Genomic DNA, 20,554 nt, shown 5'->3' on the forward strand with positions numbered 1-20,554 from the left:
TTCTGCAACCGAGTATAAAAAGGCCGTTCCTGTGAGATTTTTCAGTAAAATGAATTTCGTGTGGTTTGCACTGCTGGCCACGGCTCTGGCCGACAACGCCAACAACAACAACAACAACAACAACAATAACAACAACAACAACGCCCAGCAGACGCAGCAGACCGCGTCGGCGTCGGCCGCGTCGACGTCGGTGTCCTCGTCGCAGGTGTACTCGGACGAGTACGGAGTTCTGCAGTTCCAGAACTTTGGGTTCGAGGGCTACTTCTACAACGTGAAGAGCATCGACTCGAGCTCGAACGATTCGTGCACGTGCGAGATCAACACAGACAAGCCGGTCAGTTTCGAGGGCGCGATCTCGCCGCTCAACAACGAGGTCTCGGTGCACATCAGGGGCCCGATAAACCTGCAGAAGTTCGGCTACTACGTCGCCGACGACTACACGTCGGGCCAGACCAACGGCTCGTGGTCGCGGCTCGCGTACTACGACTCCGACGACCTCACCGCAGACAACGTGACGTTCCTCGGCAACGTGGGCGAGAATGTCACGTGCCTCGGAAAAGCGCTGGACTACGTCGACTCCGACGGCGTGTCGGCCGCGAGCGAGAGCACCGTGCTGGCCAACGTGACGCTGCACTCCGACGAGGAGCTGATCATCATGTCGAACGTGTCGTGCGGCGACTCCGGGTTCAGCAAGGACTGCGGCGTTTATAGAGACGGCGTCCCGGCGTACCACGGCTACTACGGCACCACCAAGATGTTTTTGTTCCAGTTCCTGGCGCCTGAGGAGGACACCGTGAGCGAGGACACCGCGTCGTACAACATGCCGGCCATCTGGCTGCTCAACGCGCACATCCCGCGCACCGCGCAGTACCCGACCAACGCCAACTGCTCGTGCTGGAGCTCTGGCTGCGGCGAGTTCGACATCTTCGAGGTCCTCAACACCACCGAGGCCCTGCACTTCTACTCAACGATCCACGACTACCAGGGCACCGGCGACATCGAGACAGGGCTGGCCAACGAGGGCTATCTGGAGCGCACGCCCGACGCTGTCATGATGGGCGGTGTTGTGTTTGGCAGCGACGGCACGGCCACGGTGTTCCTGTCGAACTCCACCAGTTTCGACGAGACCATCAGCAACTCCGACCTCAACGACTGGATCTCGGACGTGGAGAAGGCCGAGTCCGAGCACACCATGACGCTGTCCTCGGTGACCAACACCGTGAACGGGGCCGCCTCGCTGGAGAATAGCTGGTGGACCCTTGGCCTGCTGGCCTTTATGTGTGTACTATAGAATCATAGAAAATAAATAAATACCAGAGCATAAATATTTCCCATCTGCTGCGTGCTGCTCTTTTTCCACGCTTTCTTACGTAACTCCAATCGCAACTTGTTTTTAATTTCGTTATGTCTGACTGGAGCGTTGATCCCGACAACCGGCGCAAGCTGCTGGCCCTGCAGAAACAGGGCGACAACAAGAAGTGTTTCGACTGCAAGGCTCCGAACCCGCAGTGGGCGTCGCCCAAGTTCGGCATCTTCATCTGTCTGGAGTGCGCAGGCGTCCACCGTGGTCTGGGGGTGCACATTTCGTTTGTGAGGTCCATCACGATGGACCAGTTCAAGCCAGAGGAGCTCAGCCGCATGGAGAAGGGCGGCAATGCTGCGTGCGCACAGTACTTCGAGTCGCACGGCCTGGACCTGTCGCTGCCTGCGCAGCAGAAATACAACAACTACGTGGCCGAGGACTACAAGAGCAGACTCACGAGCATCATCGAGGGCAGGGACTTTGTCGAGCCTGACCACAGCGGCGAGACGCTGCCCTCCAAAAACGCGCCATCCTCCGACTCCAGGAACTCTGCATTGCCTAACAAGGAGCACAACGAGGCCTACTTTGCCAAGCTGGGCCAGGCCAACGACACGCGTCCTACAGACCTGCCTCCGTCGCAGGGCGGCAAATACCAGGGCTTTGGTTCCACGCCTGCGCCGGCTGCGCAGCGCGGCTCCAGTCTGTCCGGCTTCACGTTCGACGCCCTGCAGAAAGACCCGCTGGGAACATTTTCCAAGGGCTGGGGCCTGTTCAGCACGACGGTGGCCAAGTCGGTGAAGGAGGTCAACGACACAGTGATCCAGCCCAGCGTGAAACAGCTTGCGGAACAGGACTACGCACTGCAGGCCAAAAGGGCCATGGAGCAGTTCGGACAGAAGGTCCAGGAGACCGGACTGACGCTACAGCAGCAGCTGGAGGGCCAGAGGGCCGAGGGAGGCAAGTACGGAAAGCTGTTTGACGGTCTGGGAGAGGACGACGACAAGCCTGCTCCCGCTTTTGGTCTGGCCAGACCCAAGGAGAGGACCAAGCTGGATGGCATGGGCAACAGTGATCCGTAGGCCAGACTGCCGGTGGCCCCGCTGTTGGCGTCTATAAAGTGTTTAGAAGCTTCTTGACATGTTATTTCATCAGCTATTAGTTGCCGGTCTTGGTTGGATCGGAAGTATGTTTTAGGGAAAACGCGCTCGTGCAAAGATGTATTTTTTTCTTTTATCTTCGTCTTTTGCCGTTTGTGGAATCTCTTTCAGGATATATAAAGCATAAGCGATTTCCCGTCTTGCTAATGAGTCCTGCTGTCACCGAGACCACCGCGCAATCCGACCAGATCCCGGAATCCATCAGACCGGCCACTTCTCGTGGATACGCCCTCACAGAGAGAGGCGTGCACAACATCTCCAAGGGAGCTCCTCCTCCCTTCCCTATCCCGGAGTTTGACGACCCATACAAGAAGCGCGAATGGCTGCTGGAACACATGGCCGGCGCCTTTCGAGTTTTTGCCCGCAAGGGCTACACCGAGGGAAGTTCGGGCCACATCTCCGTCAGAGACCCTGTGGACCCAAACACCTTCTGGATCAACCCGCTCGGTATCCACTTTGGCCTGCTCAAGGCCAAGGACATGGTCCAGGTCGACGAGGACGGAAACATCATCGGCGGAAACAGAGTGGCCATCAACGCTGCCGGTTTCGCGATCCACTCGGCTCTGCACAAGGCCAGACCAGACGTCAACGCTGCCTGTCACATGCACTCCGTGTACGGAAAGGCGTACTCTGCGTTCGGCAAGCCGCTCGAGATGATCAGCCAGGACGCCTGCAATTTCTACAAGTCGCACGCTGTGTACACGAACTTCGGTGGTGTTGCTATCGAGGCCAAGGAGGGCCAGGAGATCGCTGCTGCTATTGGCGACGGCCACGGCGCGATTCTGCAGAACCACGGCCTCATCACCGTCGGATACACCGTGGACGAGGCCGCCTACATGTTCTCGCTGATGGAGCGCTGCTGCGAGTGTCAGCTTCTGGCCGATGCCGCAGAGAACCAGGGCAGAAAGAAGCAGATCATCGGCGACGAGGAGGCTGCGTATACATACCACATGAACAGCGACAGAGAGACTCTATACATGGAGTTCCAGCCCGATCTTCAATGGGAGATTGCTCAGAACGACGACTTTTTGAGCTTCTCGAAGCAGGATAAATAAGTCAGTGCTCTATTTTAATTTAATTTATTCTAAATAAAATCATTTATTTATTTTCATGTCTGATTTCGATATGATGGACATTGAGGACCGACGAAGCAGCGTCGGGTCCCAGATGGCGAGGCCAGGCGAAATGCCTCCCAGCAGCCTCGTTCTGATCTTTGATACCAATTTCCTGCTCGACCATCTGCCTATAGTAGACGGCCTTCGTGGGGTGCCAGTGCCCCATCAGCTAATCATCCCCAACCAGGTCGTGAGAGAGCTCGACGGGCTCAAGTCATCGAATTTGCACGTTTCAGGGGCCGCACGCCGGGCCATCGACTGGATCTACGGGTTTCTGCACAACAACGACCAGATCTTGCGGGTCCAGCGACTGCACGAGCGACTCGACCGCGACGCCGTCCAGGACGACGCTATCCTGGACGCCTGTCTCTTTTTTGGGACAGAAAACATGGTTGTGCTGTTCTCGAACGACAAAAACCTGTGCGTCAAGGCTCTGGCCCATGGCGTTCTTACTGTGTCCTACCGTGAAGACATGACATTGCAAACGATCATTGACCGGCTGGTAGCAGAGTTTTCGCGGGTCAATGGCGACGTGATGGAGCTTGAGGTGGAGAGAGACAACAGACAGGTGGCTGCAGACACCGTCTACTCGCAAGCACGCACGCTTGCCGTAGAGGCCATAGAGCACGTACTAAGAGAGGAATTTGGAGACGACTTCGACATGATAGATTACGACCCTTCGAAACAACATTCATTGCGCGACTGTTGCTACACACTGAAACACTTCAGCGTGTCCACCTTCGGGAGCTATTTCCGCAACTTTGGCATCAATCCGCTGAAATTACTCAAAGAAAAGCAGAGCATAGCAGAATATTCCAACAAGCCCCAGTCGCGCGAGCAACTATCCGAGTTCGTCGAGTTCTGGATCATCGTGTTGGAGGGACTATACAAAAAGCGCAGCAGCGAGCAAAAAGCGGCGTTGAAGATGGTTGTTGACGCGTGGCGCAAGACGGCGCAGACGACATGAGGTATATAGTACAATGGATTAGCGGGTTCTTCTCTGTTTGATAGGGAAGTTGTAACTGTGGTCTCTGAGCCGTTTTCTCGGGCTCGTGTCGGGGACGGTCGTCTGGACATTCGGTTTGCGGCGTTTGGATGGTCTAGCAGGCTCTAGTTCTGCGTGCGATATGAATAAATTTTTCAGGGCCTGTGCAGACGACATGTCGGACTGTTTAAATTTTGACACGGTCTCGTCTTTGATCTGTTTGAACGAAGAGCCGAGCGAGCTGCGCAGCGTGCCTGTCTGGAGGAAAAGACGCTGGATCTCGTCGCTCTGCAAAATCGCCTCGTCCTGTTCGAGGGTGTTGCCCAGATAGTCCTGTGCGATGGAGGCGGCGAGTTTCAGAATGATCTGGTTCTTCTTGTTGAGCTCGTGCGCAAGACTGGCCACCAGACTCGACTCGAGCGCGCCCAGCCGCCCCACGTGGGCCAGAAACTGTTTTCGAGCCGCCGCGAGCATATCGTCTGCTAATCGCGTCAACGGAAACCGGAATTCGAGATCCGGCTTGCACAGGGTCACGAACCCGGGCTCTCTGCGCAGAACAACGTGGTGCAGGTCAGCGAGCTTGGCAAGGAACCCGTCGATTTCGTTTTCGCCGCAAATGGCAGCGTCGTTCAGCGCAAACAGCCTGTCGAGCTCTGTCCGGCTGGTGCACTCGTACGCGTCGAACTGGTCGCCGTCGGTCACCAGCAGGGTCACGTTCAGCGGCACAGTCGCCGCATGCACCCCCACAAAAGTGTCTGTCTCGTTGGCAACAGGAACAAACAAGCTGGGAAACATGTCTAAACCGTCTCCTTTCCCTCGCCCCGGTGCGCACAGCCGAAAAAAAGCATATTTTTTTTTCCCAAATTCGCACCCCATTCAGCCGCCGTCTCGGCCTGTTCACATTTGTCCGGCTGTGCAAAGGAAAAGAGTTGTCCATTTCCCAAATTTCCAACGCTGTTGTTTTCTTTTACTCTCACCAAATTAGACCAAATGTTTACCAGAGCATTGAGAAAGTCCATTTTAAAGACTGTAAGTGTGTCCACGTTGGAAATTGTCGTTCTAACGCGTCAGTCGCAAAGAAGATTCTTGTCCATCCACGAGTATAGATCTGCTCAGTTGCTCAGATCATACGGTGTGCCCGTGCCTAAGGGAGATGCGGCTACCACTCCAGAGGGCGCCTACGACATCGCCAAGTCGCTCGGCACCAATGAGCTGGTCATCAAGGCCCAGGCTCTGACGGGAGGCAGAGGCAAGGGACACTTTGACAATGGCTTGAAGTCGGGTGTCAGACTCATCGAGACCCCAGAGGAGGCCAAGGATCTCGCTTCCAAAATGATTGGCCACAAGCTGATCACCAAACAGACTGGCGCTGCCGGAAAGGAGGTCACTGCCGTCTACGTCGTGGAGAGAAAGTACGCCAAGCGTGAGGCATACCTGTCTATCATCATGGACAGAAAGAACCAGTCCACTTTGGTGGTGGCCTCGTCAGAGGGCGGTGTCGACATCGAGGGTGTCGCCAAGCAGAACCCAGACGCCATCAAGAAGTATCCTGTGGACTACAGCAAGGGCATCAGCGACGAGCTGGCCAAGCAAATTGCCTCTGGACTCAAATTCTCTCCGGAGGCCGTTCCAAAGGCTGCCGAGACCATCAAGAAGCTGTACCAAATTTTCAAGGACAAGGATGCCACCCAGATCGAGATCAACCCACTGACGGAAACTGTCGACCACGAGGTGATGTGCATGGACGCCAAATTCGGATTTGACGACAACGCTGCCTTCAGACAGGAAGAGGTCTTCTCCTGGAGAGACCTGACCCAAGAGGACCCAGACGAGGTCCATGCCAGCAAGTTCGGCCTGAACTTCATCAAGTTGGACGGCAACATCGGCTGCTTGGTCAACGGTGCCGGACTGGCCATGGCCACCATGGATGTTGTCCAGCTGTACGGTGGATCTCCAGCCAATTTCCTCGACGTTGGTGGAACCGCCACTCCAGAGACCATTGAGGAGGCTTTCAAGCTGATTATCTCCGAGAAGGGCGTCAAGGCCATCTTCGTCAACATCTTCGGAGGTATCGTCAGATGTGACTACGTTGCCGAGGGTCTCATTGCTGCCACCAAGAACCTCTCTTTGACCATTCCTGTTGTTGTCAGATTGCAAGGTACCAACCTCGACATCGCCAAGAAACTCATCGGCGAGTCCGGCTTGAAGTTGTACTTGTTCGAGGACCTCGACGAGGCTGCCGAGAAGGTTGTCGAGTTGGGAAAATAAACAGCTAGCTATAAATTGATTCCTACATTACTGTTGATTCTTAAATTACTGTACACTTGTTTTATACTCATACACCACCCAATCTTCCTCGTCTTCCAGCTTCTTGCTCACCAAAGCTCCTCCGAGCCTAAGAGCATTTTCATTTGTAGACTTGGCTGTCATCTGCACGACGTGCGCTTTCTTCTTGTCCTCGGGCATCACATGGTCGTCCAGTTGTTTATTTAATTCTTTTTCTCTTTGCTGTTTGCGAGCCTTCATTTCGTCGATGTACTTGAACGAGGGTCTAAGTTGGCATGTTTTAGTCACGGGACTCAGATGGAGCTCGCCGTCAAGCACACGCCCCACGTAGTATCCGTTTCCGTCCACTAGCACTCCCTTCAGCGTCTGATAGTTGATGCCTCCCCATTTGGAAGCTTTGCTCTCGTCGTAGAAACGTGAGGTGTCTGTTGGTATATCCATTTCCAGGACGCCACTAACCGGCTTGAGTCGTGTCTGTGAGATTGTGTTGTATTTATTGACTGTTGGTTGCTGGACCATCAAGAGAGGGGGCCCGTTAATGCGGATAGGAATTTCTTTGATAACGGGATCAGACATAAATAAAATTTAAGAAAAAATTCAGAAAAATTCAGATTTTATTTTTTTTTGGAAAATTATTTATCTATGGAGGATGACTTACTACTGAATTTTGCGAGCGAGCCGCCCGCCAAAAAGCAAAAGGTGAAGGTGACTGGTGGAAAATGGAAGGATAGGCGGAAATCGCAGCTCGTTAGCGAAGGCCGCGGCCGCAATGAGAAAAAAGAAAAGCAGGGAGTAAACCAGACAAAGCTAGGTGAGAGAACCAAGGAACCTGCAAGAGCTGAGGGTGAAGAAAGACCGCATAAGTCAGCATTTCCTGAGCGGCGTGGAGAGGGCGGCAAAAACAACACGTACGTTTCGTCGCTGTTCACAGCAAACCCTGAGATCCAGGACAGACCCGTCGCTGAGATAGACGTTCTTTCTCCTTCGAACGCTCCTCTAGATACCTCTTCTTTTTCCGGACTTGGACTCAACGATAAGATCAACGCTCATCTTCTTGGCCAACGTATAGAAAATCCCACGAAGATTCAGCAACAGGTGATTCCTCGTCTGCTTGCAGGAAAAAATGATCTTTTTGTGCAGGCTCAAACAGGTTCTGGTAAGACCTTGGCCTTTGCGCTGCCAATTTTCCAGAAGCTGATGGAGATTCCAGACATTGATCGGACTTCTGGTCTTTTCGCGCTGATTCTGGCTCCCACGCGCGAGCTTGCAACCCAGATCTACTCTGTTTTTGAGTCTCTTAGTCGCTGCTACCACAAGATTGTTGCCGGAAACGTCATTGGTGGAGAGAAAAAGAAATCTGAAAAAGCTCGACTCCGTAAAGGTGTGAACGTCCTCGTGGCAACCCCAGGAAGACTAGTGGATCATATTGAACACACACAAAAATTGGACCTCTCAAAAATTCGGTACGTCGTGCTGGACGAGGGTGACCGGCTGATGGAGCTTGGATTTGAGGAGAGCATCGCCAAAATCCTGCACAGCATTTCTTCGTCTGCGGTGCCCCTCCAATATCCCTCTCTGCCGGCCAAAAGAGTCAACGTTCTTTGTTCGGCCACCATCAAGTCCACTGTGAAAAAACTAGGCGAGCTGTCGCTGGAAGAAGCCGAACTGGTGACCACAAGTGAGCAGATCACAAAGGTGCCCGATCAGCTGGTGCAGCAGGTGGTGGTGATTCCTCCGAAGCTGAGGTTTGTCACGCTGGCCGGAACTCTCAAGAACCTGATCAAGGACCAGACGGCTTCGAGAACGATTGTTTTTTTCTCGTGCTCTGGATCTGTCGATTTCCACTTCATCGCGCTCACCAGAAAAGCGGCCTCCGAAGACACTTCGGGCTCGCTTTTTGGATCTAGCATTTTCAAGCTGCACGGTTCGCTTTCGCAACAAACCAGAACTTCCACTCTCAAACAGTTTGCCGATAGTCCAAATAATGCGATCCTGCTCTGTACGGATGTCGCGTCGAGAGGACTCGACTTGCCACATATCAACAACGTCGTCGAGTTCGACCCGCCGTTCGCTCTGGACGACCATCTTCATAGAGTTGGCAGAACCGCCAGAGCCGGTTCTCTTGGAAAATCTGTACTGTTCCTGCTTCCAGGGGACGAAGAAAATTATTTGAAATTAATTGAGCCATTGCATCCATCAGGCATTCAGTTCAAAAAATACGAATCGGTGCTAAAAGACGCTTTCGAGAAACCGGGCGAAAAGGGCGGCGGCTGGGACACGCAGGCCACAACCTTTCATTTGGATCTGGAAAGATGGCTGCTGGAAGAGCCGCGAGCCAAGGAAATAGCTTCCAACGGTTTCATCAGCCACATCAAAGCGTATGCCACACACTTGGCCTCTGAAAGAGAGTGTTTCAACGTGAAGAAAATCCATCTGGGACATCTGGCCAAGTCGTTTGGGCTAAGAGAAACGCCAAAGAAGCTTGCCAGTGGTGGAGAGCGTAAGAAAAAAGAGGACGGCAAGTCCAAGATGCTGCGTATGGCCAAGATGCACCTGCAGGCACAAACGGACGAGTTCAACACAGTTGGTTGAGCTTGGCCTCGATCCTGGCTTTTATGGACTGGTTGCCGCCGCCCACTGCGGCGCGGAAGGTTTCAAGACCTGTTCTGACTGTCTCTGTGGCTGTGTCCACTAGCAGACAGAAATATCCTATAGCATGAACTCTTGTGGCATTCTGCAGATTTTGCTCGATTTTAACCGACTGTAGCAGCTCTTCAAAGAGCGGTTTGGCGTTCTCTGGCCAGGAAACGTGCTCTTGGAGGTTGAAAAGCAGACCCAGAGCGAAAAGCCCAGTCTCTTGGTCCTGGCTCGAAGCCATGTTTCCAGAGAGAATGTACGACCTGCGCACCAATTCTAGCAGCGGCACGACAAGAGCCTGGTCACTTAGCTGGCTCTCCGTCTCCGCTGTTAATACGATTGCCAGTCGCAAGCAAATCGACAAACAATCCGTTTTTTCAACAATAGCAGATTTTACCAGATGCTCTATTTTGTCAAACCCTGCCAGCGGGCGCAGTTGGTCCACAAGCATCTCGACCAGCAACATGCTTTTCTCGTTTTCCAGCTGAGCAGCGTCGATAACCAGCTTCAGGATTTTCTGTGTGCATAGTTTTACCAAAACGTGGTGGTCTCGGTGTAAGAGGTAATCTAATGCCAATTCTCTAGGAGAAGCTATTGGCACATGGTCAAGAAACTCGTCCAGGGCCAGCTGGTCAATCTTGGTCAGTTTTGCCTGCCTCTCAATGTGTTTCCGTAATGTTCCCGATACAGGCAAGAAGAGCTCTATTGCGTTTCTGGTGAAGTCCAACGGTGGCTCCTTTTTCATCGGCGTGGCCAGATATATCCATGCCGAAACGAGGATAAAATCGTTTCCCGCCGCTTCAATGCCAACAGCAAGATCCTCCACGCCCCTAAGCACAAGACGGTCCATTATCTTGGCATCCATTGCGCCTTTGCGAGCCGTCTCAAGAAGTGCCGTTCTTTTGGCTGACAGTGGAGATCTTGCAGAGCTGACGGTCTCCGCCATGAATTCTATCTCCTGATCGTACCTGTTGTTCAATCCTGACACCTTGAGATCAAGGCTGGGCTGTAGGTTCGTGCTGACGGGCTCTGCGTCGAGTTCGTCGCTCTCGTTGTCTGAGTTCTGCTCCGCGCGGTAGCTTCGTCTAATACCGTAGTTTCTAGGAGATTTATGTGGTTTTGGGGGCGATAAGACAGACTGGCCGTCATTATTAACCGTTGGAATGGAAGGAGGCTCTAGTGCGACTTTTGGGATCTGGGGCTCTGGCTCTTCCGAAGATATAATATTTACTGTCCTGATATCTAGAGTGGATTTTCGTGGACTTTGCGGGAGCCCTTCAAACAGATCAGACAGATTGTCGGGGACTGTGGTCTTTTTTGGCGACGCGTTTTTTTCCTTGGACAGCTCCCCGAGCTCCAGCTGAGTGCTTCCAGATTTCTGTTTCTTGGGCGTGGGAGGCAGCAATTGTCTGCGTTCTGGCTGTTTTTCGTGCGTCCATCGCGGTCGCTGCTCCTCTGGAGCCTCCTTGAAATAGTCCGCCGTCTCGAAGTTGCGCAATCTCGGAATCGACGCGTTCTGGAGCAAGCGTTTGCGCGGAGATCTGAGACTTTTCTGGAATTCCACAGGACTCTCGGTAAAATCGAACACGGAAGAAGGCTCAGATAAAGCTCCCTTTCCCGAGCAGTCACACCTCAGAGACCTTTGGTGAGCGGGCGAAGAAAATCCTCTTTTTCTTCTACCGTACATGAAATATTGATCTAAATTATTTATCTAGTTATTTTTCCTAAATTATTTTCCCATGTATGGAGATCTGGCACACAAATTGGCACTGGAGGCCAAACGGACGCAGTCGCTGGATAAGTTGCCGCTCTACCAGGATACGCTGGTGAGAAGCATAGTGCGGGAGATACGGGACCTGCAGAAAGAGGCCGACGTGCTGACAGAACACGCGAGCCAGGACGACGATCGCGTCAACCAAGCACAGCTGTTTGTCTGCCACCTGTGCATGCGGCGCAACAAACGGTGTCTTCTAGCTTACCAGCGGTTGCGGGCAGAGCGTCTGGACGAATTGGTGTGGGCCAATAACGAGATTTCCAAGGAGCAGATGGACAATTTGTCGCCGCAGGAGCAGGAGTACCTAAAAAAATATAACGACCTAGTGAGCGAGTTTAAAGGCCCGTTGGAAAAAATCGACCTGGGAGGGACGCTGGAGCCGCCGGAAGACGTGTTTATCGACGTGAGAGTGCTAAAAGACGCTGGCGAGATCCAGACTGAGTACGGAGTTTTTAATCTGACCAAGGACTCGCAATTTTTCGTTCGCCAGGCAGACGTCGAGAGACTCATCCAGCAGGGGTATCTCAAAAAGCTCTAGGACTGCTCTAATTTCCTACACCAGTTATAAAAGCTTTCGAAGAGCTGGTAGTTGCGGCCGCTCTTCCAGATGAGCTTGATGGGGTTTTCGAGCAGCAGCACTACCTGAGCCCGATCGGGCAGAAACCGTTTTTGGCGGCGGTAGGCTCGCGACCACACGTCGCCGGGGAGCTCCAAAACGACCGTGTCTGCTGTTCTGGTCTGCTCCACGTTCTCCAGCTCATCGATCCGCTCCAGCAGCTTGTCGCGCGTGCACTGGAGCTCGCGTCGCGTTTTCTGACGCACTACACTGTTGAACAGGTCTGCGTCGGGCCGCTCGGGCTGGAAAGACCAGAATAGGATCCAGCGGCGTGTTCCTGCCAGCGCCTGGCTGCTGCGGAACTCGTGCACGCCGAAGTTGTCGATTTTGCGGACGCGCAGAAGCGAGATCAGGGGCTTGAGCGAGTCGTATTTTCCAATGAGACTGGAGAACCAGCGGATGGGGGAACTTTTCACGGACTCGCTTTCCAAGATCATTCGACGCACAAATGCTACCTCTCCGCCCTCAACAACGAGCTCGTTGGCAGCGGCCGTGGGGAACCGGGGGCCGGGCTTTATTTCTGCTCTTCTTTCCATCTCTTCGAAAGAGGAATAGAAAGGCGGGTTGCACATGACAAACCCGCTTCGAGAGCCCAGTAACTCAACAAACCGGCCGAACAGCGGGTCCTGCGGCCTGGTCAGCACCAGCTGGATTTTCTCCTGCAGATTATTCTGCTCCACAGTGGCCCGAGCCAGCTCCAACGACTCCTCGTCAATATCTGTGCCCACAAACTGCAGATCGAATAGTCTGGCTCCCAGTAGTGCATAGATCGCCAGATGGCCTGTGCCGACGTCTAGCCCCACATGATTTGTCCATGAACCGAGCAATTGGCACATAAACTCCAGGTAGTCGAGACGATTGAATAATCGCGGACATAATCTGGCCCTGTCTACGTGTACCTCCAGCCCCCACTCCTTCAGCAAAACCTCAGTGATCGCAATGACCGCCTCGTTACTGCGGAAGTCGTACCTCGCCCCGTCGAAATAGCGCCCCAATTGCTGGTGTTTCTCCACCAGAGCCTCAAAATCCAATTTCCTCGAAATAATATTATTTTCCATATTTTTTCACTTTAGTCTTCATGTCCTTTCTAGACGAGATCATCCTCCAAGACGTGGCCAAACACTGTCCAGAACAGTTTGTCAACTACCACAAGTGTGTCCAGTCACCCGACAAGAAGCCGGTGGATTGTGTTCCGATGCAAATGGCGCTGCAGCAGTGCGTGAGGAACGACGTGCCGTCCTTCCAGAAAATCCAGCAGAATTGCTCTTCCGCGATATCCCAGTACGAAGCGTGTCTGCGCGGAGGAGACTCGGCCAAATGCTTGGACCAATTGGAGTCTCTAAGACAGTGTGCCGTCAAACAAGTGCAAAGTACCCAAAACCAGTAAAAATATGTATTACTATCTAGTCATTTCCAAATACAGGTGGATTCAATATGACTCTAAAGCGCAAAATATTATCCGCTGCCGCAGTCTTATCTAGGAAAAAAAATTCAGAGCCGAAATAAATTGCGTGCAGATTCTCAGTAGCCCTAACTTTGTAATGTTTTTCCTTCTTTCGTTGCTACCAATTGCTCTGGCTGTGGACTCTCAGTCCCTTGACGGAAAATACTCGTGTGTGGGCACTTTTATCTTTGGTCGCCACAATGACAGAGTCGCCAAACCGGCTAACTACCTCACCACCCTGGGAGCCGTTGAACAGGTCGAGTCGGGTACCTTCTTCAGGGAGAGATACTTCGGCTTGGACGAAGACGGCAACTCTGTGGAATCGGACTTTGTGATTAACGGACTGGACCCACAGGGCTACTTCGTCTATGGAGACACTTATGCCCAATGTCCGGCCTCGACGGTCATCGAGTACTCCCAGATGTCTTTCTTGCAGGGTCTGTACCCTCCTTCCACTGCCGTCAACACGAACGAGACTCTGGCCGATACCCAGGACTCCGAATTGAGCAACGGCACCTCTGTTGAGGCCCCTCTAGGCGGATATCAGTACGTCTTTATGGATGTGCAGCAGGAAACGTCTGACGATTATTTCTGGATCAAGGGAGACGAGAACTGTCCTTCTTCGGACGCTGCCATTGACGCGTGGTACGACACTGACGCGTTCAAGGAGCTGAACTCGTCCACCTTTGATTTCTACCAGTCGCTGGCTGACGTTCTTCCATCGTCCCGTTTCCCTAAGTGGAAGCTCAATTTTGGCAACGCCATGAACATCAACGATTTTGTTTTTGTCGAAAGCATCCACGACGAAGACTGGGCCTCCAAGTGGAACTCCACGCTTCGTTACCAAATCGCCACTCTTGCAGACGCTGCTCAATGGGGAATTTCGTACGACGCTTCCAACAAACTCAATAACTTCACTATTGGTGGACAGTCGCTTCTGGGAGCATCTCTCACTTATTTGAATGCCACCAAGGAGAATGGCTCGCCTTACATCAACTACTTCACGGGCTCCTTCAATACGATGTACCAGATTTTCGGTCTTTTGGAGCTGAACCAGGTCTCTGATAATTTCACCGGTATGCCTGGCTACGGAGCTACTCTGGTTTGGGACCTGTTGAAAGACACCTCCGACAACTACTTTGTGCAATTCTCCTTCAAGAATGGCACTGAAGATGACGACGAGCTGGTGGCTTACCCGCTCTTCGGATTAAACTCCACTTTGCTATCCTGGGACGACTTTGTCGAAAAAACAGAAGCAGTTTCTATTACCAGTCTCGAGGACTGGTGCGGAAAGTGCTCAAGCACGTCCTCGCAATGCACCAGATACTCTTCTACCTACGAACAGGCTTCCGAGGCAGAGGAAAAGGGTATTGACTTGGAGAAGGTTGCTGACGGCTCCTACCACCTTAATAAGCTGACCAACGCTGGAGCAGGAGGAATCGGAGCTGGAGTCACCATTGGTGTCTTCCTGATCTTGGGAGCTCTGTTCTTTGCTTGGAAGAAACTGAGAAGTAAGAAGACTCCTTTGCTTCCTGTTGCCAAGACTGTGTCGAGAGAAACCAAGGCAGAGAACTCATCAGCTTCCAATGCCAGCACCTAGAGTCTTTTTTTTTTAATTTCAGACACGACCCTTTGGTATAAATTAGTATTTTTTCTGGATTTTTTCTTACGCTAATTAAACCAGCTAACATTGACCATTGTGAAGCTCTACTTCTAATTGGTCTCAGTAGAACTGGGAGAACGAAGAGGGACATTTTAAGTTCAGTCGTGCGTCATTTCTATTGGCCTCTCGACTCTACAACTGTCCATACATTGAGCCTTAACTAAATGATTATTACTAGTACACATTAATATACAAATGGCTTATTCCGATGCATTGTCAAAGATGGAACCAGAGTATTGCGGAACTTGGCCAAAATCAAATGGACACGGTTGGTCCTTTTCGAAGTTGTCGAGCCACTCGCAACCGCGGGAAAGAACGGAAGACTGGAGCTTTTTCATGACCACAAGAGACTCGTCGTAGTTAGTATACTGTAGTCCCGTAAACTCCTGGAACATTAATTTGAAGTAAAATATCAAAGACTGAAGACCTTTCAAATATCCCAGATCCGGAGAGTCAATATGCGCTGGAGGATAAGTGGTGTTTGGAGGAAGAGGTTCGTTTGCAATGACACATTGCGCGAAATCAATAAGACGAACAATCAATGTCGACTGCGATTTAGCATGGTCAGCATCAGAATCATACATTAACAGGATCGATGAACCATAAAGCCTGTAGCCAGGTAGCTCCTTGAAAATCTTTTGCAGCTCATTCAAATTCTCAATCAGATTTGGCAAATGCTTCACCACCGAGAAAATAGAGAGGCCATCGTAGAGGAACCTAGCAAGCGATCTCACAAATTCATATCCGACGTTGAGTTTGCGTCCAAAATATTTATCCCTGTTGATAAAACAGTTCCGTTTTAGATCCCAAACTTGCATTCCGCAAATTCTGGTTCCTAGACGACGAGAAGTTGTCTGCTGACATTTTCTCCGCTGCGAATACCGTTTCTTTTCTGTAGCCTCTACACCGTACTGACGAGTTCCCATCTTCAAGTCCAAAACGCATGGATGTTTCATACCAGACGTCAAATCTTCGAGAAGAATGAAACGTTCCAGCCGAGTGTGTTTGCGTTTGGAGGAGAGAGAAGGTGAATTCAATAACGGTGGAGATGACACAGTATCTTCCTCATCATCAATGATAGCATGCTCGCTTGTTGTGTCTTTGTCCATATCAAATATTCCTCCTCCATCATCCTTGTGCGGCAGAGTCTTGATTTTGTTTATTAGTGTCTCTCTATCTGGGAAATTACATCCATCGGCATACGATAGCTTTTTGAGATCAAGCAAGGAATTCGAGTGTCCACCTAAATGATCCTTCCTAGCCGTCAGCTGCGGAGAGGTTTGGGCACTGGAAAAACCTTCCTCAAATGGTGTAGGAAGTCCTTTCTTGAATGAGCTTCCCGTCCCGCTGGTGGAATGTCTATGAGATCTTATGACACGAGCCCCTATGAAACCACAGTTTTTGTGGTATCCGGTGTGAATGGTCTTGCTTTGTGCTCTTCTTGCGTACTCCTTGATGGGTGCGAACACCTCTGTCAACACCAATTCTTGCAGTTTTGTGTTGACTTTAGTAGCTCCCCAAACATCATGCGATTCTTTACCGTCTCGAGTCTGCGGAGAAGACAAAAAGCTGTCAGAGTCGCTCAGAGAATGAGACCTGGAATCATCCTGAAGTGGTGAGCTGGTGGAGTAATGGTTCCAAAGCGACTCTGGAAAAATGTGTTTGTTGTCATCAAGAACCACTTCAGGAGGAAGTTCGTCTCCTTTGTGACTGGTCTCCAATGAATGATCGTTATCATAAGATGCGGGCTCATAAGCGTCATCTGCTAAACTGCTGTATCGCACATTCAAGACCCCAATATAACGAGGCATGAATTTCAGCAGTTCAGGATGTGCAAGTTCGATGTTTTCGTACCAGGTATTTTCCCGGTTGACCAACGCTTTGCAAACAGCTCGATGGCTGAACTTGAAAATTGCCGTATGGCCTCCCACTTTGTTCTTGAAAGGCTGCAATTCCACTGCTAAGGGAAATTTTCTCCCTGAAAATTGCTCGAATTTATTCTGTGTGTACTCTGCCGAGTCGGAAAATGGCGATGCTGATCTTGAGGTATCCGCACTATGCACATCGCGGTTTTCCTTCTCAATTGCCTCCTCAATTTCTTCAATCTCGCTCAAAACTTCTGGGTTGTCCACTTCATGGTCAAACTCAGCGGCGGCAGTAAGATGTTCGGGAACAGCCCTGTATTGCGAATCCACAGGTGTGTGAGGGATATACGTTGCCGACGACACGGGCTCCAAAGGAGGCATGCTAGGGTATAAGGAAGGATGCAATGTGTGTCGCTCCAGGTCCACTGATGTGATGGTGAATGAATTGTGGCGAGTGGAGCTTTGAGGTTCACTCCTGTCTGTACGAGGATCGCCGTCAAAAGAGGAGGCGATCCTGGATTCTTTGTGCATTTTTGGCAAGTTATCAGATGAATCTGACCCCCGGAATAGTCTTAAAGACTTTGCTGCCTTACGGCCGGCCATGTTTGAGCTTTTTATTTCATCTTGATGTCGTTTGTCCTTCTCCACACAGGGAGGAGAATCTTTGTTTCGAAGCTCTAATTCTTTATCACACATTGGTATATGCTATGAGGTCTAGTATGGTGAGACGTAGAAGAGATACGATGCCCAAGCATAGAATTAAATATATCAGAATACAACCAAAGTAGTGTTGAGCAGAGAAACAAAACAAGAAAAAAATATGACATTAAAAAATCCCTAATTTTAACCACGTTGAACAATTGGCAGCACAATCAGAAAGAAATATTTCTGTGTTAATGCCAGCAGATCTTGGCTGGGAAGGGAAAAAAAAGGTCGTACCCGGATTCGAACCGGGGTTGTTCGGATCAAAACCGAAAGTGATAACCACTACACTATACAACCTAACTCACCTCAAATTTGAGGCCGTTTTGTGCTGTCTCTATTCGACGTCTATCGACGCGCCGATTAAGGGTGCCGGGCTCGGAAATTCCGCAAACCAATGGGGACCCTATAATTTGTAAGGGATCTGGGACCAGGCATCCAACCTCCCCTTCTACTATGCCATTCGCTCTAGATCTGCTGGGCTGGCCCTCCGACGATTCTAATTCAAATTCGAAATACCCCGTCTTCCCGGGGTTTTATGCCGCTTACATGTATATAAAGAAATTTATACCCACCTTGTTTTTTTCCTATATATTTTAACATGTTGGGAGTTGCGAGACGTGCAAACAATGTTCAGTGTTTGGCTAGATGTAGTCAGGCTGTGCTGAGAAAGTCGAGCCTGTCTGCTGCTTTTGCCCGTGGACTCAAAACCACCATTAGACCAACCCCTATTGCTCCTAATATGACACTTAGATCTCAAAATTTGAGAACGTCGATGCTTTTTGTGAGACACAACTCTCAGGTTGTGAAAGTCCCTGAGATGGCCGAGAGTATCACTGAAGGTACTCTGGCCTCGTTTGCCAAGGAAGTTGGAGACTATGTCAAGCAAGACGAGCTGATCGCAACCATCGAGACAGATAAGATCGATGTGGAAGTCAACGCCCCTATCTCGGGAAAAGTCACCGAGTTGCTGGTGAATGTGGACGACACCGTCGAGGTTGGCCAGGATTTGCTGAAAATAGAGCCGGGAGAAGTTCCAGCGGACGCCGAGAAGGCAGAGCCAAAGAAAGAGGAACCTAAAAAGGAGGAGCCAAAAAAGGAGGAACCTAAAAAGGAAGCACCGAAGGAGGAACCTAAGAAGGAGGTGAAAAAGGAGGCCCCAAAGAAGGAAGAGCCAAAGACGGAGACCCCTAAGGCCGCCACGCAAGAAAAGACTCAGTCCGTTGGCAAGTTCTCTAGAACGGAGGAGAGAGTCAAGATGAATAGAATGAGACTGAGAATCGCCGAGAGACTCAAGGAGTCGCAGAACACTGCCGCTTCGTTGACCACTTTCAACGAGGTCGATATGTCTGCTCTGATGGAAATGAGAAAACTGTACAAGGACGAGATTCTTAAGAAGACTGGTATCAAGTTCGGGTTCATGGGAGCATTCTCGAAGGCCAGCACTCTGGCCATGAAGTCGATTCCAGCCGTTAACGCTGCTATCGAGAACAATGACACCATGGTCTTCAGAGACTACGTTGATATTTCCATTGCTGTTGCCACTCCTAAGGGTCTGGTTACTCCAATTGTGAGAAACGCCGAGAGTCTGTCTGTTTTGGAGATCGAGGAGGCTATCGCCAACCTCGGTGTCCGTGCCAGAGACGGAAAGCTGACTCTGGAGGACATGGCTGGTGGAACTTTCACCATTTCTAACGGAGGTGTCTTTGGCTCTCTGTACGGTACTCCTATCATCAACATGCCACAGACTGCCGTCCTGGGTCTTCATGGAATCAAGGAGCGTCCAGTTGCCGTCAACGGTAAAGTCGAGATCCGTCCAATGATGTACCTTGCTCTGACATACGACCACCGTATGTTGGATGGTAGAGAAGCTGTCACTTTCCTCAAGACCGTGAAAGAGCTGATCGAGGACCCAAGAAAGATGCTCCTGGTGTGAGTCTATAAATACTAAATTATTCTACGCACTTGCAGCTCAAGTGCCAACTGAGTGTTGAGAGCTGGTTATATCCTTTGTAAAAATTGAATAAATAAAATAAAATAAAAAGTATCACCGCTCATGCTCCTTGCCAGCGACACCATAAAACACGCCAAGCATTACGCAAGCGTGCTGCTTTCTCTGAAACCGCTTGAGCGGCAACGAGTAATACTGCACAGACACCTAGTGGACCTCAACAACGCGCTGCGAGCCCGGATCAGCGACCTGCGAAAGGGCTATTTTGACGATGTCGCCATTCCGTTTGACATTGAACAGCAACCAGTATTCCCATACGAGCTACCGTACGGCGGCCTTATTAGAGGCCAGGACGAAAAAGTGTTGCAAAACAGACTCATAGAACCGCAGATGCTGAACCTCAAAACTAAATGGCCAAACCTATTTTTCAACGACTTTCTGTATAGCGACCTGTCGACATACCACGTCCATGTCTCGATCTCGCCGATTGTGATGTACGAATCCGACGCGTCGATCATCCACTACAAACGCGAATACCAGAAAAGAAGCAAACAGCTCAGAGACTCCGGGAAGTACTCCCGTCTGCCCATCAACCTGAACGGCAAGGTGAAAATGTTTACGAGAATCGACTACCAGCGGTTTTTTCTAGCGCTCTCGCTGGATGAGCCCACAGTCAAGCTGATCGAGCCGATTTGCGACACGTTCTGCGCCATTAGATTCTCCCAGGACGACGTCGGCTACGTGAACGGCGAGGTGCCCGAGTCGCCGATGCGGAAACTTGACAGCTTGCACGTGTCACTTGGGATGAACGCGCTCCAGCAGCCGCAGACCAACAACTTTCCCTTTGGCATGTACGAGCTGAGCTATCTGAACAACGTGCTACTCAAGCCTAAAGACGAGCTGCTCAAAAAGTTTCCCGATCGACTGGGGCTGGACCTGATTAGCGACGTCAAGCTGGAGCTGACGCCCGAGGAGTTGCAGGAACTGCAGTTTGAGAGTTCGCGACTGGTCTGCTCGCTGGACAAAGGCGAGCTATGGGAAGATCTCTGAGCGATG

General features: G+C 51.1%; 16 protein-coding genes across 16 annotated transcripts; 10 read left to right on the forward strand and 6 right to left on the reverse strand.

Annotated features, from left to right (window-relative positions):
- Positions 1 to 49: 49 nt before the first annotated feature.
- On the forward strand, positions 50 to 1,291 carry KL928_000203 (uncharacterized protein; the record flags this gene model as incomplete). Its single annotated transcript, XM_043202461.1, has 1 exon — positions 50 to 1,291. One exon carries the CDS (start codon positions 50 to 52, stop codon positions 1,289 to 1,291), a length of 1,242 nt encoding a protein of 413 aa, XP_043062098.1.
- Positions 1,292 to 1,404: 113 nt separating this feature from the next.
- On the forward strand, positions 1,405 to 2,382 carry KL928_000204 (uncharacterized protein; the record flags this gene model as incomplete). Its single annotated transcript, XM_043202472.1, has 1 exon — positions 1,405 to 2,382. One exon carries the CDS (start codon positions 1,405 to 1,407, stop codon positions 2,380 to 2,382), a length of 978 nt encoding a protein of 325 aa, XP_043062099.1.
- Positions 2,383 to 2,606: 224 nt separating this feature from the next.
- KL928_000205 (uncharacterized protein) lies at positions 2,607 to 3,515 on the forward strand (the record flags this gene model as incomplete). Its single annotated transcript, XM_043202483.1, has 1 exon — positions 2,607 to 3,515. One exon carries the CDS (start codon positions 2,607 to 2,609, stop codon positions 3,513 to 3,515), a length of 909 nt encoding a protein of 302 aa, XP_043062100.1.
- A 55-nt stretch (positions 3,516 to 3,570) lies between these two features.
- On the forward strand, positions 3,571 to 4,542 carry KL928_000206 (uncharacterized protein; the record flags this gene model as incomplete). Its single annotated transcript, XM_043202494.1, has 1 exon — positions 3,571 to 4,542. One exon carries the CDS (start codon positions 3,571 to 3,573, stop codon positions 4,540 to 4,542), a length of 972 nt encoding a protein of 323 aa, XP_043062101.1.
- Positions 4,543 to 4,560: 18 nt separating this feature from the next.
- On the reverse strand, positions 4,561 to 5,355 carry KL928_000207 (uncharacterized protein; the record flags this gene model as incomplete). Its single annotated transcript, XM_043202505.1, has 2 exons — positions 4,561 to 5,244; positions 5,308 to 5,355. 2 exons carry the CDS (start codon positions 5,353 to 5,355, stop codon positions 4,561 to 4,563), a joined length of 732 nt encoding a protein of 243 aa, XP_043062102.1.
- Positions 5,356 to 5,550: 195 nt separating this feature from the next.
- KL928_000208 (uncharacterized protein) lies at positions 5,551 to 6,828 on the forward strand (the record flags this gene model as incomplete). The annotated part of the gene is made up of 1 exon (XM_043202516.1): positions 5,551 to 6,828. One exon carries the CDS (start codon positions 5,551 to 5,553, stop codon positions 6,826 to 6,828), a length of 1,278 nt encoding a protein of 425 aa, XP_043062103.1.
- A 45-nt stretch (positions 6,829 to 6,873) lies between these two features.
- KL928_000209 (uncharacterized protein) lies at positions 6,874 to 7,422 on the reverse strand (the record flags this gene model as incomplete). The annotated part of the gene is made up of 1 exon (XM_043202527.1): positions 6,874 to 7,422. One exon carries the CDS (start codon positions 7,420 to 7,422, stop codon positions 6,874 to 6,876), a length of 549 nt encoding a protein of 182 aa, XP_043062104.1.
- A 66-nt stretch (positions 7,423 to 7,488) lies between these two features.
- On the forward strand, positions 7,489 to 9,438 carry KL928_000210 (uncharacterized protein; the record flags this gene model as incomplete). The annotated part of the gene is made up of 1 exon (XM_043202539.1): positions 7,489 to 9,438. The coding sequence occupies one exon, from the start codon at positions 7,489 to 7,491 to the stop codon at positions 9,436 to 9,438; it is 1,950 nt and encodes a 649-aa protein (XP_043062105.1).
- Positions 9,439 to 9,555: 117 nt separating this feature from the next.
- KL928_000211 (uncharacterized protein) lies at positions 9,556 to 10,429 on the reverse strand (the record flags this gene model as incomplete). The annotated part of the gene is made up of 2 exons (XM_043202550.1): positions 9,556 to 9,759; positions 9,881 to 10,429. The coding sequence occupies 2 exons, from the start codon at positions 10,427 to 10,429 to the stop codon at positions 9,556 to 9,558; spliced, it is 753 nt and encodes a 250-aa protein (XP_043062106.1).
- A 49-nt stretch (positions 10,430 to 10,478) lies between these two features.
- Positions 10,479 to 11,170, reverse strand: KL928_000212 (uncharacterized protein; the record flags this gene model as incomplete). Its single annotated transcript, XM_043202561.1, has 2 exons — positions 10,479 to 10,510; positions 10,576 to 11,170. 2 exons carry the CDS (start codon positions 11,168 to 11,170, stop codon positions 10,479 to 10,481), a joined length of 627 nt encoding a protein of 208 aa, XP_043062107.1.
- A 52-nt stretch (positions 11,171 to 11,222) lies between these two features.
- KL928_000213 (uncharacterized protein) lies at positions 11,223 to 11,795 on the forward strand (the record flags this gene model as incomplete). The annotated part of the gene is made up of 1 exon (XM_043202572.1): positions 11,223 to 11,795. One exon carries the CDS (start codon positions 11,223 to 11,225, stop codon positions 11,793 to 11,795), a length of 573 nt encoding a protein of 190 aa, XP_043062108.1.
- Positions 11,796 to 12,014: 219 nt separating this feature from the next.
- KL928_000214 (uncharacterized protein) lies at positions 12,015 to 12,931 on the reverse strand (the record flags this gene model as incomplete). The annotated part of the gene is made up of 2 exons (XM_043202583.1): positions 12,015 to 12,330; positions 12,492 to 12,931. 2 exons carry the CDS (start codon positions 12,929 to 12,931, stop codon positions 12,015 to 12,017), a joined length of 756 nt encoding a protein of 251 aa, XP_043062109.1.
- Positions 12,932 to 13,414: 483 nt separating this feature from the next.
- KL928_000215 (uncharacterized protein) lies at positions 13,415 to 14,917 on the forward strand (the record flags this gene model as incomplete). Its single annotated transcript, XM_043202594.1, has 1 exon — positions 13,415 to 14,917. The coding sequence occupies one exon, from the start codon at positions 13,415 to 13,417 to the stop codon at positions 14,915 to 14,917; it is 1,503 nt and encodes a 500-aa protein (XP_043062110.1).
- Positions 14,918 to 15,180: 263 nt separating this feature from the next.
- Positions 15,181 to 17,448, reverse strand: KL928_000216 (uncharacterized protein; the record flags this gene model as incomplete). The annotated part of the gene is made up of 1 exon (XM_043202605.1): positions 15,181 to 17,448. The coding sequence occupies one exon, from the start codon at positions 17,446 to 17,448 to the stop codon at positions 15,181 to 15,183; it is 2,268 nt and encodes a 755-aa protein (XP_043062111.1).
- Positions 17,449 to 18,148: 700 nt separating this feature from the next.
- On the forward strand, positions 18,149 to 19,483 carry KL928_000217 (uncharacterized protein; the record flags this gene model as incomplete). The annotated part of the gene is made up of 1 exon (XM_043202616.1): positions 18,149 to 19,483. The coding sequence occupies one exon, from the start codon at positions 18,149 to 18,151 to the stop codon at positions 19,481 to 19,483; it is 1,335 nt and encodes a 444-aa protein (XP_043062112.1).
- Positions 19,484 to 19,603: 120 nt separating this feature from the next.
- KL928_000218 (uncharacterized protein) lies at positions 19,604 to 20,548 on the forward strand (the record flags this gene model as incomplete). The annotated part of the gene is made up of 1 exon (XM_043202627.1): positions 19,604 to 20,548. One exon carries the CDS (start codon positions 19,604 to 19,606, stop codon positions 20,546 to 20,548), a length of 945 nt encoding a protein of 314 aa, XP_043062113.1.
- Between the last annotated feature and the right edge of the window lie 6 nt (positions 20,549 to 20,554).

The sequence above is a fragment of the Ogataea angusta genome (genome assembly GCF_019207475.1).
Source record: "Ogataea angusta isolate 61-244 chromosome Unknown 61-244_NODE_1_length_1302399_cov_90.877568, whole genome shotgun sequence".
Taxonomy (NCBI): Eukaryota; Fungi; Ascomycota; class Pichiomycetes; order Pichiales; family Pichiaceae; genus Ogataea; species Ogataea angusta.